We start from the raw sequence: 13879 nt of genomic DNA on the forward strand, positions 1-13879 counted from the left end.
GATTGGTCAATCATGCTCCCTGTAGTTGGATATCTAGAGCACATTCTAATGGCTGCCACAGTGCTCTGTACCCAGGTCACTTTACTCCCCTTATAGGTTTTATCGGGCTTTGTCATGCAGAACCTTTAAAAATTTCATCTCTGGCAATTTGGACCCTAGAAGGAGGAGGTTTTTCCAATCTTATGAAGTCCCAGATTTCTGTATTCTATTTCCTTTCATTTCTATTTGCAAAGTATTCAATTCTTTCTTGAACTAATTTCTTTCTCTAAACACCTTGCCAACACAACTGCTAACAACCAACACACACTACCAATGTTCTATTTTCCAGTCTCTTCCCTTAGAGTGACAGGATCAGAGGGCATGAGGGTCTGCCTTTTGTAGTGTCTGACAATTTTAGAAAATGTTTTGCTCTTGCATAACATGGATCTCCAGCCATTCAGACCGCTAAACATCACTCAACAGCCAACTGCTAAGGCAGTGACCCATTGTTTATGTTTTTGTTTCAGTGATACCCCACTTTTGGGATAGATTTCCATTTTAGTCATAATAATCAATAGAATCTGTTGCAACAGGAAAACTGAAAAATCTCAGTGGCTTAATACAACACAGGTTTAGTTCCTGCGCATGTTACAGGTGGATATGGGTTAGGGAGACTCAGGGGCTTTGCTGCTTCATCTTGCAGCTCCACCACCTCCAATTCCTTATTTTCATCCAGTGGACAGGAAAGCAGGGGAAGGTGGGAGAGAGGGCAAACGGGAGAGGGTAGAGGAGCAAGAAGAAGGCTCATTGCCTCCTAACTGCCTTGGTCCAAGAGTGACACAAGTGACTTCCTTCAGAGAGTGCTATATTCTCTGCTAAAGATGTCAGGGTGCTCAGCCTCAGACACCGGACTTGGACACTGGCTTCAGCAGGCTGACGTGGCTGCTGTGTTGCCCCCTAGAGGGAGTGGGAGGGAGAGAGGTCTGTGGACCTGCTCTCAGGCCAAAATCTCTCTGGATCTTCTTTATTGATGACAGCATACTGTAGAGATGTTGTGTACCATTGGCCAGTTAGAACTCAGATCTGTTTCTCCTTCCCTTCTTGTTCCTCCTTATGATGTGAAGCAGCAAGCGACAAGCACATCCAGTGGCTCCTAGGGGCAGATGGTGAGGTCTGGGTCTGGATCATGGGAGAAGGCCCTGGCGACAAGCCCTATGAAGAGATCTCTGAGGAACTGATTGCAGAGAGGGCTCGGCTGCAGGCACAGAGGGAGGCCAAGGCGCTCTGGTGAGAGGTGTCAGTGGGTGTTGGGTGGGGCTTGAACTCACAGCCTTAGGGTGGGTGCTGGATAAGGACAATGGGTTGTGGGTAAGGGGGAGGAGCTACCAGGCAGCTGGCTGCCTGTTTTGATCTCTGCTAAGATTAAGTGAGCAAAACATCAAAGTCTTGCTTCAGATAGACCTTGTGAGTTCAAACCCTGGCTCTACCAATTAGAAGTGAGCTAACTGGGGCCTCGGTTTTCACATTTGTAGTGTGGGCATAACAACATTTTCCATTTGGATGTGGTTTGGATTCATTGAGACAATGCATACGACATGTTTTTGCGTTTTCTCTCACTGAGTTGTTCCTGGGATAGTAGAGCAGTTTGGATTTGCTTTTGTTATATACTTGTTTCTCCTTCATGGACATTTGAGCCCCCAGTGAGATTTGGACTCAGACATATTTTATAAACAACTTTTAATATCTTTTCACCAAGTTTGTATGTCAATCCCCACCACCCATTTTTAGTGACAGAGTTTTAACTATAAAATTGTTAATAACAACCCAACACCTGCCACCTAAAATAACCATGGTGAACATTTAGGCAATTCAAATTCTCCTTGATTTATGATGGGGTTATGTCCTGATATGTCCACTGTAAATTGAAAATATTATAAGTTGAAAATGCATTCACTACATATAATCTATGAAATAGCACAGCTTAGACTAGCTTCCCTTAAATGTGCTTAGAGCACTTACATTAGCATCATTTGGGTAAAATCATCTAACACAATGACTACACTGTAGAGTATGGGTTGTTTACCCTTGTAGCGTGGGAGCTGTTGCTCTCTGTCACTGCCCACCATCACAAGAGACTGTCTTACAGAATATTCATATCCTGGGAAAAGAGCAAAATTCAAAATTCAAGTTACAATTTCTACTGCATGTGCATTGCTTTCACACCGTTGTAAAGCCAAAAAATCATAAGTCAAACTATCGTAGGTTGGGGACCATCTGTACATGCTTTGTAAACTGTTTTATTTATACCACGATAAATTGATTAATATAGATTCACAACATTTTCTAAGATTACTGCCCTGACTGGTGTAGCTTAGTGGGCTGAGCATCATCTCACAACTCAGAAGGTCATGGGTTTGATTTTCAGTCAGGGCACATGCCTGGATTGCAGGCCAAGTCCCCAGTTGGGGTCATGTGAGAGGTAACTAATCAATGTTTCTCTTGCACATCAATATATCTTTCCCTCTTTTTCTCCCTCCCTTCTCCTCTCTCTAAAAAAATAAATAAAATCATTATATAATGTTTTCATTACATGGGAAATCCAATGTACTGGTCCTATTGATGGACATTTAGGTCATTTGCCATTCTTTATGCTATAAAAATCCTTTGATGAATGTCTTTTACCTATGCCTGTAACTGAGAAATGGGATTTTGGAGTCTTTTTTTCCCCTGGTTTCCAAAACAACTTTGCTGATCTGTACCCTTATACGTGAGAGTGCCTATTTCTCCCCACTTTGGCCAATATTGAGTTTTATTGACTTTAGACATTCATCATTCTAACAGAGTAAGCAATTCTGCCTGAGGTGAAGGAATTAAAAAGTACAAATTGGTTGTTACAGAATAAACATGGGGATGTAAAATACAGCATAGGGAATGCAGTCAATAATATTCTAATAATTATATATGGTGTCAGATGGGTGTGAGATTTATTGGGATGATCACTTAGTAAGTTATGTAATATCTAATTACTGGGGTATACACCTGAAACTAATATGAGAAAAAGAAATATTGCCCATAGTTTTTATTTGAACTTCTGTTGTTATGTGGTCCTTCAGTTTCCCACATGAGCTTATATCTACTGGTGTTCTCTTGGAAGGAGACAGAAGGAGGCAGAGATCACCAAGAAGTTCCGAGATGCTCTGGCCAATGAGAAAGCTCGGATCCTGGCAGAGAGGTGGAAAGTGGAGATGGAGGACCGCAGGGCTGCCAAAATCCTGGAGGAGCGCATTCACGAGGAATTCAAGGTGAGCCAGTGCATGGGGTATCTGTGTGCAGCCACCTGCTCTAGCTCCCAGGCCACTGGGGCTGATCCCTGGTTTGACCAGTCCTTGGCCATTGATTATTACTGAATGCTTTATGAGAACAGAAACCTGGCATGTCTGAGTAGGAAGAAACTTGACTTATCATTTGGGCCAATCCACTTTTTATTGCACAGTTGAGAAAACAGGGTCAGACAGGGAAGAGTCTTGCCAAGGCCATGTGTAGTTAGGAACAGAGCTAGGCTCAGAACTCAGGCCTTCTGCCTCCCAAACCAAGATTCCTGCAATGAGGCCTGGAAAGAGCAATGCTTGTAGTCAGGTCAACCTGGGATGCAGTTCTAACTCTACTGCTTACTGCTGTGTGACCTTGGGAAGCTTGCTGAACTTCTCTGAGACTTTACTTTCTTGTTTGTAATAATAACACCCAACTCGAGGTTTTTGGAGGATTCAAGGAAATTAAAAATGCACATTTTCTGGCCCTAGATAGGGAGCTATTGGTAACCTTGCATGCCTATTCATTCTGGGAGAGTTCAGAGCTGGTAAAGGAGCTCTATAGAAGCTTAAGTAGCCTTAAAAAAATTTATTCTGCTCCCTATTTTGAGATTTTTTTTTTTTTGCTATAGTAGTAATTTACATATTTTGGGGGTGGGTAGAGAACTCAGAAATGCATATAAGCAAAAAGAAGAAAATAATAATCATTCTGAATCCCAACAATTATATTAGTTTGTGAGGTGTAGATCAGTGATTTTTCAACCTGTGTACTGCAAGAATTTTGAAAACATGCAATACCTGACTACTTAGTCAGGGGCACTGACCTCTTTTCTTTTAGGCTGTCAAAAAAAAAAAAAAAAATGACAACAGCCAACACAACAATAGTTATCCAGTGTGAACAAATCAAGATTATTTCTATTTTTTTGTTAGATTGACAAAAAGTATTATATATTTTTTAGTGTGCTATGGAAATTTAGTAATAAGTTTATGTGTCCATGAGATGAAAAAGGTTGAAAATCACTGGCGGGGATTAATTGTATTTGCCTGTTAAAATTTTTTAAAAACCCACTTTTCCTCAATGATTACATAGTGAGGACTTGGCTCCTTAAGATCATTTAGGTTGCAAGTATTTTTCTTACTGTTGTGTTTTTTAAAAAAAATTTTGATTATAGTGCTCTTAGAGTACAGAAGGTTAAAATTTTTACTAGCTAACTATATAAATCTTTTTCTTTATTATTTGTTTTATGCCTAGAAGGATCTGTGCTACCACAAGCTTATAAAATAGCAACATGCATTGTTTTCTATATCTTTCATGATTTTGTTTCTTTGCACTTAATTTTCTTTCACTTTGGAATGTGTTTTGATATAGGGCTCTAACTTTATTTTCTTCAAGTGGTTAGCAAGTTGTCCCAAAGTCATAGAGTATGTAATCTACCCTCTCTTCTCTCACTGGACTTACTGCCTTGATTTTTACTTCTTACTTATGGATCTCTTCATGGATTTTTGTTCTTTGCTTATACCTGAGCCAGATTTACATTTTTAATTATTGCAGTTTTAAAATAAACCTTAATATCTGTTATGGTGAGAACCTATCATTACTCTTCATTTCCTAAATGACCTTGGCTAATCTTACCCATTTTTTTTCTACTAGAGATACATTTGAATTATTTTGTCACTTCCCATCCCTCAACAACAAAAAACACATTATGATTTTCTTTGGAATTGCATCACAGCCGTATTGGTGGAGCATGGTTGTTTTCACAGTATTAAAACCCTGAATCTTTTTGCTCAGGAATGTGGTGTGTTTTTCCTGTCATTCAAATCTTCTTTTTTGTCTTTGATAAAGCATTTTTGTTTGTATTTTTATTAACACCTATAAATGCATTGCACACCCTGCCCCAGGCATTCATAGTGTGTTTATGTGCTTCACATTCACTTACTTGCTTCTGTTTTTTTGGACTTTGGTAAAATTTGTTGTATTAAGTACTCCACAATTCTTTTTAGTTAAACCTTAGGCTTAATATTTTTTGTTCCTATCATGAATGAGATTGTTCTCATCACCTTAAAACTTATTGTAATTGCTATTTATATATTTATATTGTTATTGGCCTACTTATTTAATTTTCTCTTCAGTTATATTTTAGGAGGTTATCTTGAGTTTTTAAATGAAGTAATATTTACTCTCAAAACATTTTATTAAAAAATTTCAAACCTGCAGAAAGCTTGAAAGAAAAATAAAATAATATTCAAATATTCTCCACTTAAGTTCACCAATTATTAATATTTTGCCACATTTACATTCTCTCTTTTTCTCTCTACACACACACACACACACACACACAGGTAAGCAACATAGGTTTGAACTGTGTAAGTCCTCTTATATGTGTATTTTTTCAATAAATACTGTAAATATATTTCTCTTCCTTAAGATTTTCTTAATAGCATTTGCTTTTCTGCAGCTTACTTTATTATAAGAGTACAGTATATAAAACATACAACATACAAATATGTGTTAATCAACTATTTATGTTAAGGCTTTCAGTCAACAATAGGCTATTAATGGCTAAGTTTTAGGAGAGTCAAGCGTTATATAAGAATTTTCATCTGTGCAGGTGTTGGCACCCCAACTCCCACATTGTTTGAGTCAACTTTACATGTGTATACATATATATGTATAAATATATATATATATACACACAAATGCATATACACATTGTTTTGTTGCTCTTTTTTCACTGAACAATTAGAAAGGAAATTGCAGACATCATACAGTCTAACTCAGGGGTTAGCAATCTATTTTCTTTTTTTAAAAATTGATTTTGAGAGACAGAGAGATCAAATTGTTGTTCCACTTATTTATGCATTCATTGGTTGATTATTATATGTGCCCTGACTGTGGGGTGGAACCCGCACCCTTGGCGTATTGAGATGATGTTCTAACCAGCTGGGCCACACGTTCTACTCAGGCCACTGAGGCACCAAAGCAGCCATAGACACCATGTAAACAAATGGTGTGGATGTTCCATTCAGACTTTACTTTAAATAATAGCTTAAATCCAGATTTGGCCTGAGAGCCTTAGTTTGCTTACTCCTTCCTGATGAAACCCTAAGTCCTTCAGTGGGCATCTCCCATGTATAAGAACATTCCCCTGCACAGCCACAATAATCATTATTGCACCTGTTGAAATGAACAATAATTCTATAATAGTATCTAAAATCCAATTAATAGTGGAGAAATGTTTAGTTTATATTGTTGGATTTTGCATTTGATTACTTATGTCTGAGTGCTGTGTTCTAAAGCACTCAATTTTCTGGTAGTTTGTTAATCAGCAATAGATACCTGAGACATCTTTGCAAAAGGAATTTATGCATCGGCTTAGAGATTGGCTTAAGTCATTTTTATTGTGTCTTTCAACAAGATCCTAACAAAACATGTCTTGCATGTGGCAGTGCACCAACATTCATTTTATTTAATTTTCTTTTTTTCTAAGAACCTAAACATAGGTTGTTTGGGATGGTGGTGGTAACAATTGACTCCCTACTCTCAAAAGGCTTACTGGGTGCCAGGAGAGAGAGGGACAACTCTGTGAGAAAAACGGAGGGCAGATGAACACCTCCAGGAGTTTGAGCACAGTAAAAACGGGAAATGAAGGGGATATGTAGAATGATGAATGTTTTGCTCAGGGGAGAGAAGAAAGCACATGACTGGAGGCAGACACAAACCTCAAAATATTGGCTGTGGAACCCTTGGATGCTGCATTAAGGAGTGGGCTGTTTTCTGTGGACAAAGCAGAGCTGTCGAGATATCAGTACAAAGAAGGACATGGTCAGATCCAGTTTTATGAGGCCAACTAGCATCAATGCTGTGATTCAAGTGATGCAAGTTTTGGGGAAAGGACCAGTTAGGAGATTTTTGCAATGGTCAAGGAGGGAAATGATGAGTCTGTGACTGTGGACAGAGAGAGAAGGGGATGGACATAGAGAAATGGTGATGGTAAGATCAACAAGGCTTGGAAGCAGTTAGATGTAGGGATGAAGGAAAGCAAAGAGCCAAAGCATCTGAGCCCAAGGCTATGGGATGGGTACATGCCACCACTCTCCTGCAATGGTGAGCTGGGAAGGAGATGCAGACCTGGAGGAAAGATAATGTGCTTGACACAATGTGCTGAGGGAGATGGTGTGGGATGGAGGAGAAGAGAGAATCTGGATGAGAAGCTCTTGGTAGTGGGAGGTTGGCTGGGCAGCCTGTGCTGAGGATGTAGGCAGGTTCTACAAATTCTCCTGGTCACAGGAAAGAAAACAGTGAAAACTTCTTTTAGAAAGTGGGGGAAAAATCCTTGTATCTTGTGTAGGGTTAAAGAGAGAATGTCAAAATAGAGATCCGAACAACTGCAAACCTGTTTTTAAAAGCCCTTCTATTGTGGCTGGTGCCATTTGAGTGCAATTTACATGCAAATAAAAGTGTTGCTTTAGAAGAAAGGGGATCATGAGGCCAGATAAAATTAGCACTTTATTTTTCTGCTTTCTTAACTCCTGAAACTGCTTTTTGGATATTTCTTCCTCTGCTTAAGACCACAGAACATGGGCAGCAAGGATCCTGCTTTCTCCCTCTGCCTCATGTCCTGTGACCTCGTTCCCCACCTCCCAGGGTCCCTTCCCCCTCTCCCTTATGAGCAGCAGACATAGTTGATACAGTTAAGTTGTCCTTTAAATTTTCTACATTTTCTATTCAAAGCCATTCTTTTAAAAATTTTTTCTCCTTTAAGGATCGAGTTCATTTTGAAGACTTAATGACATCCTCTACTCTATAGAAACTATTTCTGCCTTATTCCCAATACCATAAGTGCTTGGAAAACTTTCTATTTTTAGATTTTCTCTTGAAAATTGTAGAATTTATCTGAGTTTCTCTTGGACAAGGCTGGCATTGACAAGACAATGTGATGTGGTTTATGCTTCACCCATCACAGATCATCACAAATCCTATCTAATCTTCACTTGTTCATTAATTCATTCACTCCTCAGGTCAGTGTTTATGGAGCACCTACTTACTATCTGCTAGGCCCTGTGCTGGGAACTGACGCTGGAGGAACAAATAACACAGGTCTGGCCCTGCCCTTTTGGAGTGCATCACCTCACAAAACACAGTGGTGTTATTGGGGCCAGGCTAACAAAAACCACTGTGTCTTCCAGAAAAAGCATCTGTCTCGGTGATATTTTCCACTGGGGTGAGGCGGACCAGGCCTCTGTGGGCTCCTGTGGTGTGCTGTTACTGATGGGTTATCAGGAGAAGGGGGATTGAATAAGCTGGACAGTTCAGAGGGCTTTTCTTTGCCAGAAAAAGGCAATTGATTCCTAAGGTAGAAGGAGGAGTGTCTGCATATCTGCCTTTTGGCTGCATTGGCCTTTGACTGCTAAACATAAGAAAGATGGGCTTTCTGCAGTGATCACAGTGGGCTGAAGTATTCTGATTGTAGCAGCAAAAATGAGAGTTTTTAGCAATTAAACCTGTGATGGTTGAGCACTTTAGCAAGACCACGGAGAGTAAGAGACAATGGTCTTTATTTGTAGCGGCACAATGTTTCCTTTTGTCTTCCCCATCCTTATGAAGAGCTTGCTTTCCTCCCAGAGGCCAGTCATTTTCCTGTGAGGTAGAGGTTGCTGCAGGCTCTGGCTCCTGCTCTCAGCTGAAGAGGAATGAGTGAACAGTGTGCTGCCAATTATTTGTTTGTTTAGACTTTCATTTGGCATGCTTTCTCCTTAACTTTATTGATGTTTAATTGGCAAATAAAATTGTATATTTTTAAGGTATATGTTATATTTTGATATCTGTTTACATTGTAAAATGATGACCACAGGCAAGCTAATTAACATATCCATCACTCCACCTAGTTAGCTTTTTTTTCTGTGTGTGAGGTGAGAACATTGATGATTTACACTCTCTTAAGTGTAAATTCCAAGTATACAATACAGAATTAACTATAGTCACCATGCTGTACATTAGATCTCCAGGGTTTATTCATTTGACATAACTGAAACTTTGTACCCTTTCATCGAACACAATCTAAGTGTCTGTTGACTGATGAATGGGTAAATAAAATATGGTACACACACACACACACACATGAAAATTAATTTTAAAAAGGAGAAAATTTTGCTATTTGCAATAACACAGATGAACTTGGAGGACATTACGCTAAAGTTGAACTGGTAGAGGCAGAGGTAGAACAGTGGTTGCCAGGGGATGGGGAATGGGACAGTGGGTGCTGTCATTTAACTTGCTGCTTTATGTTAGCCACAGCTAATTGGAATAGGAACACTGCATTATAATTTGAGGGGGGTGGTCAAATGCCGCTTGTCCACTGTATGCCAGTCATGACCCTTCTCTAGGGTGTGGTCCCCTCGTCATGGGTTAAATTGTGTCCCTGAAAATACATATGTCGAAGTCCTAACCCCCAATACCTCAGAATGTAAATGTATTTGAGGATAAGATCTTTAAAGATAGGTAATGGCATGAAGTCTTTAGGGTGGGCCCTAATTCATAATCATGGTGTCCTTATAAGAAGAGGAAATTTGGATGCAGACATGTGTGAGCACAGAGGAAAGACCATGTGAAGAAACAAGCCAAGGAGGGAGGCCTCAGAATGAAACAGACACTGCTGACACCTTGATCTTGGACTTCTGGAGCTATGGGACAATAAATGCCTGTTGTTTAAGCCCCCCCTGGTCTATGGTACTTTGTTTTGGAGCTTTACCTGTACACCCGTTATCAGTACAAGGGCATGGGACCAGGGCATTGGAGCTTCTCTGGCTCTGACAGGCCTTGTCTGTCTGGGCTCTTCCTGAAACCTGCATCTGCCTGGAGAACGCCCATGGGCAGATATGGATCTGAAGTACTTGGGTGGAAGCTGTCTTGATTGGTGCCCTGTGTATGGAATGAGGGAGGCAGTGACCATGGTCAGAAATTAGGGAGCCAGGAGTCCTGGGGAGGAATGGAAAACCCACTGTGTAAACTGTGAAATTCTGTACCAGTGTGAAAGGTGATTTTTGTGTGATTGAGATGCTAGTGACTGATGAAGGTGAACTACAGCTTTGGGGTAAAACTTAGCTTATTCTGCTTTGGAGTCAGACAGATCCTAGTTTTAATTTTGCATTAGTCATTAACTTTCTGTTCTGGTATTTCCCATCTTAAAACCAACCAACTTACCCCATTTCTAGCTTAGCTCCACATTCCCTACTGGCTGCCACATCCTGTTTCTATTCCCTTTTACAGAAAATGGCAAAATGGTTGCCTGTGGTCACTTCCACTCTCCACCCTCCACTCCTCTAGGGCTGCTCTTGTCAAGCTCTGCCATCATTTCCTGTGGCCTCATTCCTAAGTCCCTTGCGGCTTCGTTGTCCTTATCTTTTATGACGTTGCAGCAACGTAAAGCTCAGTTTACTCCCTTTTACTTGAAATGCTTTCTTCACTTGGCTTTCCCAATAGACACCACCCCTTCTGGATTTTTATCTTATCCCTTGGCCTCCCTCTCAAGCTCCTTTTCTGACTCCTGCTCTTTCTCTCAAGTTTTAGATGGAGGAGCGTCCCAAGACAATTTGGGTGTTTCTTCTTGATCTGTGTTCATTCTCTTAGTGGCTACATTAAGTCCCATGACTGAGAAGAATCATCTCATGCAGATGACTTCTCATTCAGTATCTTCAGCCTGAACTTGCTCTGAAGCTCCACGCTCACACATACCACTGCTAATGGTAGGCCTCTTGATATCTCAGACTCATCCAAGATAGAATTTTGACATCTTATTTTCCTCCAGCCACAGAGTATGATTCTATTCTCCAACATGTCAAACACATTTGCAGTTCTGGGGCCATTGCACTTGTGGTTCCCTCTGGAAATTTCTTCTTGATCTTTATTTACCGGCCTCCTTCTTATTGTTCAGGTCTCAGGTCATGTCACCCCTCTGAAAAGACCGCTGGTCATGGAACCTAAAGTAGCTTTCTAGATTCTATTACTTTATTCTGTGCACATTGCTCCTTCCACGCCAGAAGGAGATGGGGAGTTGAGGGAAAGGTTTGGGCTCAGCGTGTCAGACCAAGGAAAGAGAGCAGAGGAGGGACAGCTTAGAGGCAAGAAGATTAAGTAAAGGTCTGAACTCTGAACAGTGACACCTGCAACCAGGATTGCTCTTAGGGTGTACAGGGTCGGTTAATACTTTTTTGTGGTGTTTTTTTCTATAACAAATTAACAGTTTAAGGCACATAAAATCAGTCTGTTAGCTCCATTCTAGAGACTCTTCTATGATCCTGTGATGAAAATGCTATGCTGGAGGATTCATTTGCTTGCTGGCCACCCTTATGGCACCATGGCTTGGCCCCTAGGCCCCAGAATGACTCCATAAATATGAGTTCTAGCTCCTTGGGGCATTTGGTTAGCCCTTTGCATGGAGGAGAGGGCCAGAGCACAACCTGAAGGGGAGAAACGGACTAGGACTAATGTGGGATAGGGTCTGGGCCTGTGACACCTTACCTGGGTAGAACTGCTGCACCTGCCAATCCTGGGAGGGCTCTTTCTGGCCATTCCTGTTGGGACTTGGGGGAAAAGTTGCAAAGAAGGCACTTCAAAGCATAGCGTTCCCATGAAGGGTCCTGCTGGCTTGAGTCTGAGGGCTGTCCTGCCTGTAACCTGCCTCCACCCCAGACTCCTGGAGTGCTGGTGGTTAGATACCACCCAGGTAGGATGGATGAACAGACACTGAATAATCTCAGAGAGAGGACTCCTAGATTCTTATACTTGAGGGTTTCTCAATGAAATGGCTGGTTCTTCATGCAGTCACCGTAGAGTGAAGCCCACCTCTCAAGGAAGCCCTGTCTACATACTCTGAGTCTCCCATTTCGATATGTACTTTCTCTCTTGAATATAAACAATCAGGGAACATCAGCCTCCAACATGAATGACAGTCACCAAACAAACAAACAAACAAACAAAACCCAAAAAGAAAAAAAAAAAAAGAAAAAAGGCTTGGATCAGAATCGTCGTCGGCAGCCATCTGTCTCGAGAGACAATGGTGTAGCTTCTCAAGAGTCCATCTGCACCGCCGAGAATGGCCGTGCAGTCCGACTCGGGAGTGACACGGTATCTGTCTCCTCCCGTGTCGAATCGACATCTTGCGATGACGCTGGAGCGTCCTCTCCAGTGAAGCCGAAGCTACAGAGCCTGGGCAGGGTGATATGGAGGGTCTGCTGTTGCCCATGCAGCAGACCCCCCCTCTCTTCGCAGCTGAAGGGTCCAAGGGAAAGACGGAGTCAATACAGCTTGGCTTCAGGTGCGCCGCAGGAGTTGCCGGTGTTGACTACAACGTCAAACCGCCTTAGGGACTCCGGCTCCGGATTTTCTGTCGGGGTTTACTCCCTTAGCCTTTCCCCTGAAGAGGTATGCCGCAAGGCAGCGGAGGTTTTTTGGAGTCAGAGTTTTCCTTCTCTGATGTGCCCTGACTGGAAGATCGAACCAGCGACACTTAGCTCGCAGGCCAACGCTCAATCCACTGAGCCAAACCAGCCAGTGTTGGATCAGAATATGGAGAAGAAAAAAGTATAAAACCCTTAGAGGTGGCCTATTGCCTTCATGAAACAAGTACAGGGTGTAATGAAGCAAAAGGGAACAAAGAATAAGAAAGACCTTTGGGAGTTATAAATGCAATAGCTGAAATACAAAATTCAGCAGAAGGTATGGAAGATAAAGTCACTGAAATCAACCAGGAAATAGAACCAAAAAAAAAAAAAAAAAAAAAAAAAAAAGGATGGAAAATAAGAGAGAAATGATAAGACACTTAGAGGATCAACTCAAGAGGTCCAGTTTTTGACAACTAGGAGTTCTAGAAAGCAAAAAGAGAAATGAGAGGAGAAGAAATTGTCAAAGAAATCTTAAACCAAGAAGTATTAGATTAGAAGGACCTGAGACTCCAGGGGGAGAGCACCTTGAGTCCCCAACAGAATCGATAAAAGGAAACCCAAACCAAGGCACATAATTTTGAAAAAGTTCAGAACATCAGTGATACAGAATTATTGCCTTACACAGAAGAATGAAAATACTAGTTGCAGTATTAGAAGGCAAGAAGGTACAGGCTTCCAAATTCTGCAAGAAATAAGTATTAATCAAGTTCTATGAGGTTAGCTAAATTAGCAGTTATACGTGACGGTAGCATACAGTTGTTTGTAGACAAGACTCAGAAAGTGTTTCTTTGTGCATCCTTACCTGAGAGATACTATAAGCTGAGTGCCTGCAAAATGAAGGAGTGGCCAAAAAAGAATACAGAACAAAAAAACAAGGGCTTCCACTTAGGGAAGGCTGAGAGATGAGGGTGGTGGATGGATGGACAGGAGACCTAGACAGCAACCTGTTGAGATCAGAGGAGAAGGTAAGATGGTATCTGAGTGTGGGGGTGTCTCTTGGAAAAAGATAACTGCTGTATTATCTGTTATAATAAAAAGCACTTGGTTTAACAGAGAAAGATTTTCTACAAATATTAGAGAAGTGTGGGAAAAGTTAATATCCAGATTCAACACACAAAAATTATTAACTTGGGAAAATATTTGAAAGA

The 13879-nt window shown here is 41.1% G+C and overlaps 1 protein-coding gene across 1 annotated transcript in view; it reads left to right on the forward strand.

Moving 5' to 3' along the window:
* Window positions 1–1114: 1114 nt before the first annotated feature.
* Window positions 1115–13879, forward strand: part of SH2D4B (SH2 domain containing 4B) — a 59362-nt gene continuing 46597 nt past the window's right edge. The window contains exons 1-2 of the mRNA XM_090279493.1: window positions 1115–1266; window positions 3134–3281. Of these exons, the coding sequence (XP_090135619.1) occupies window positions 1166–1266; window positions 3134–3281 (249 nt within the window). The 5' untranslated portion in view covers window positions 1115–1165. The remainder of the gene's footprint in view (window positions 1267–3133; window positions 3282–13879) is intronic.

This window comes from Furipterus horrens, unplaced genomic scaffold (assembly GCF_987537825.1).
Source record: "Furipterus horrens unplaced genomic scaffold, mFurHor1.1.pri manual_scaffold_5, whole genome shotgun sequence".
Classification (NCBI taxonomy): Eukaryota; Metazoa; Chordata; class Mammalia; order Chiroptera; family Furipteridae; genus Furipterus; species Furipterus horrens.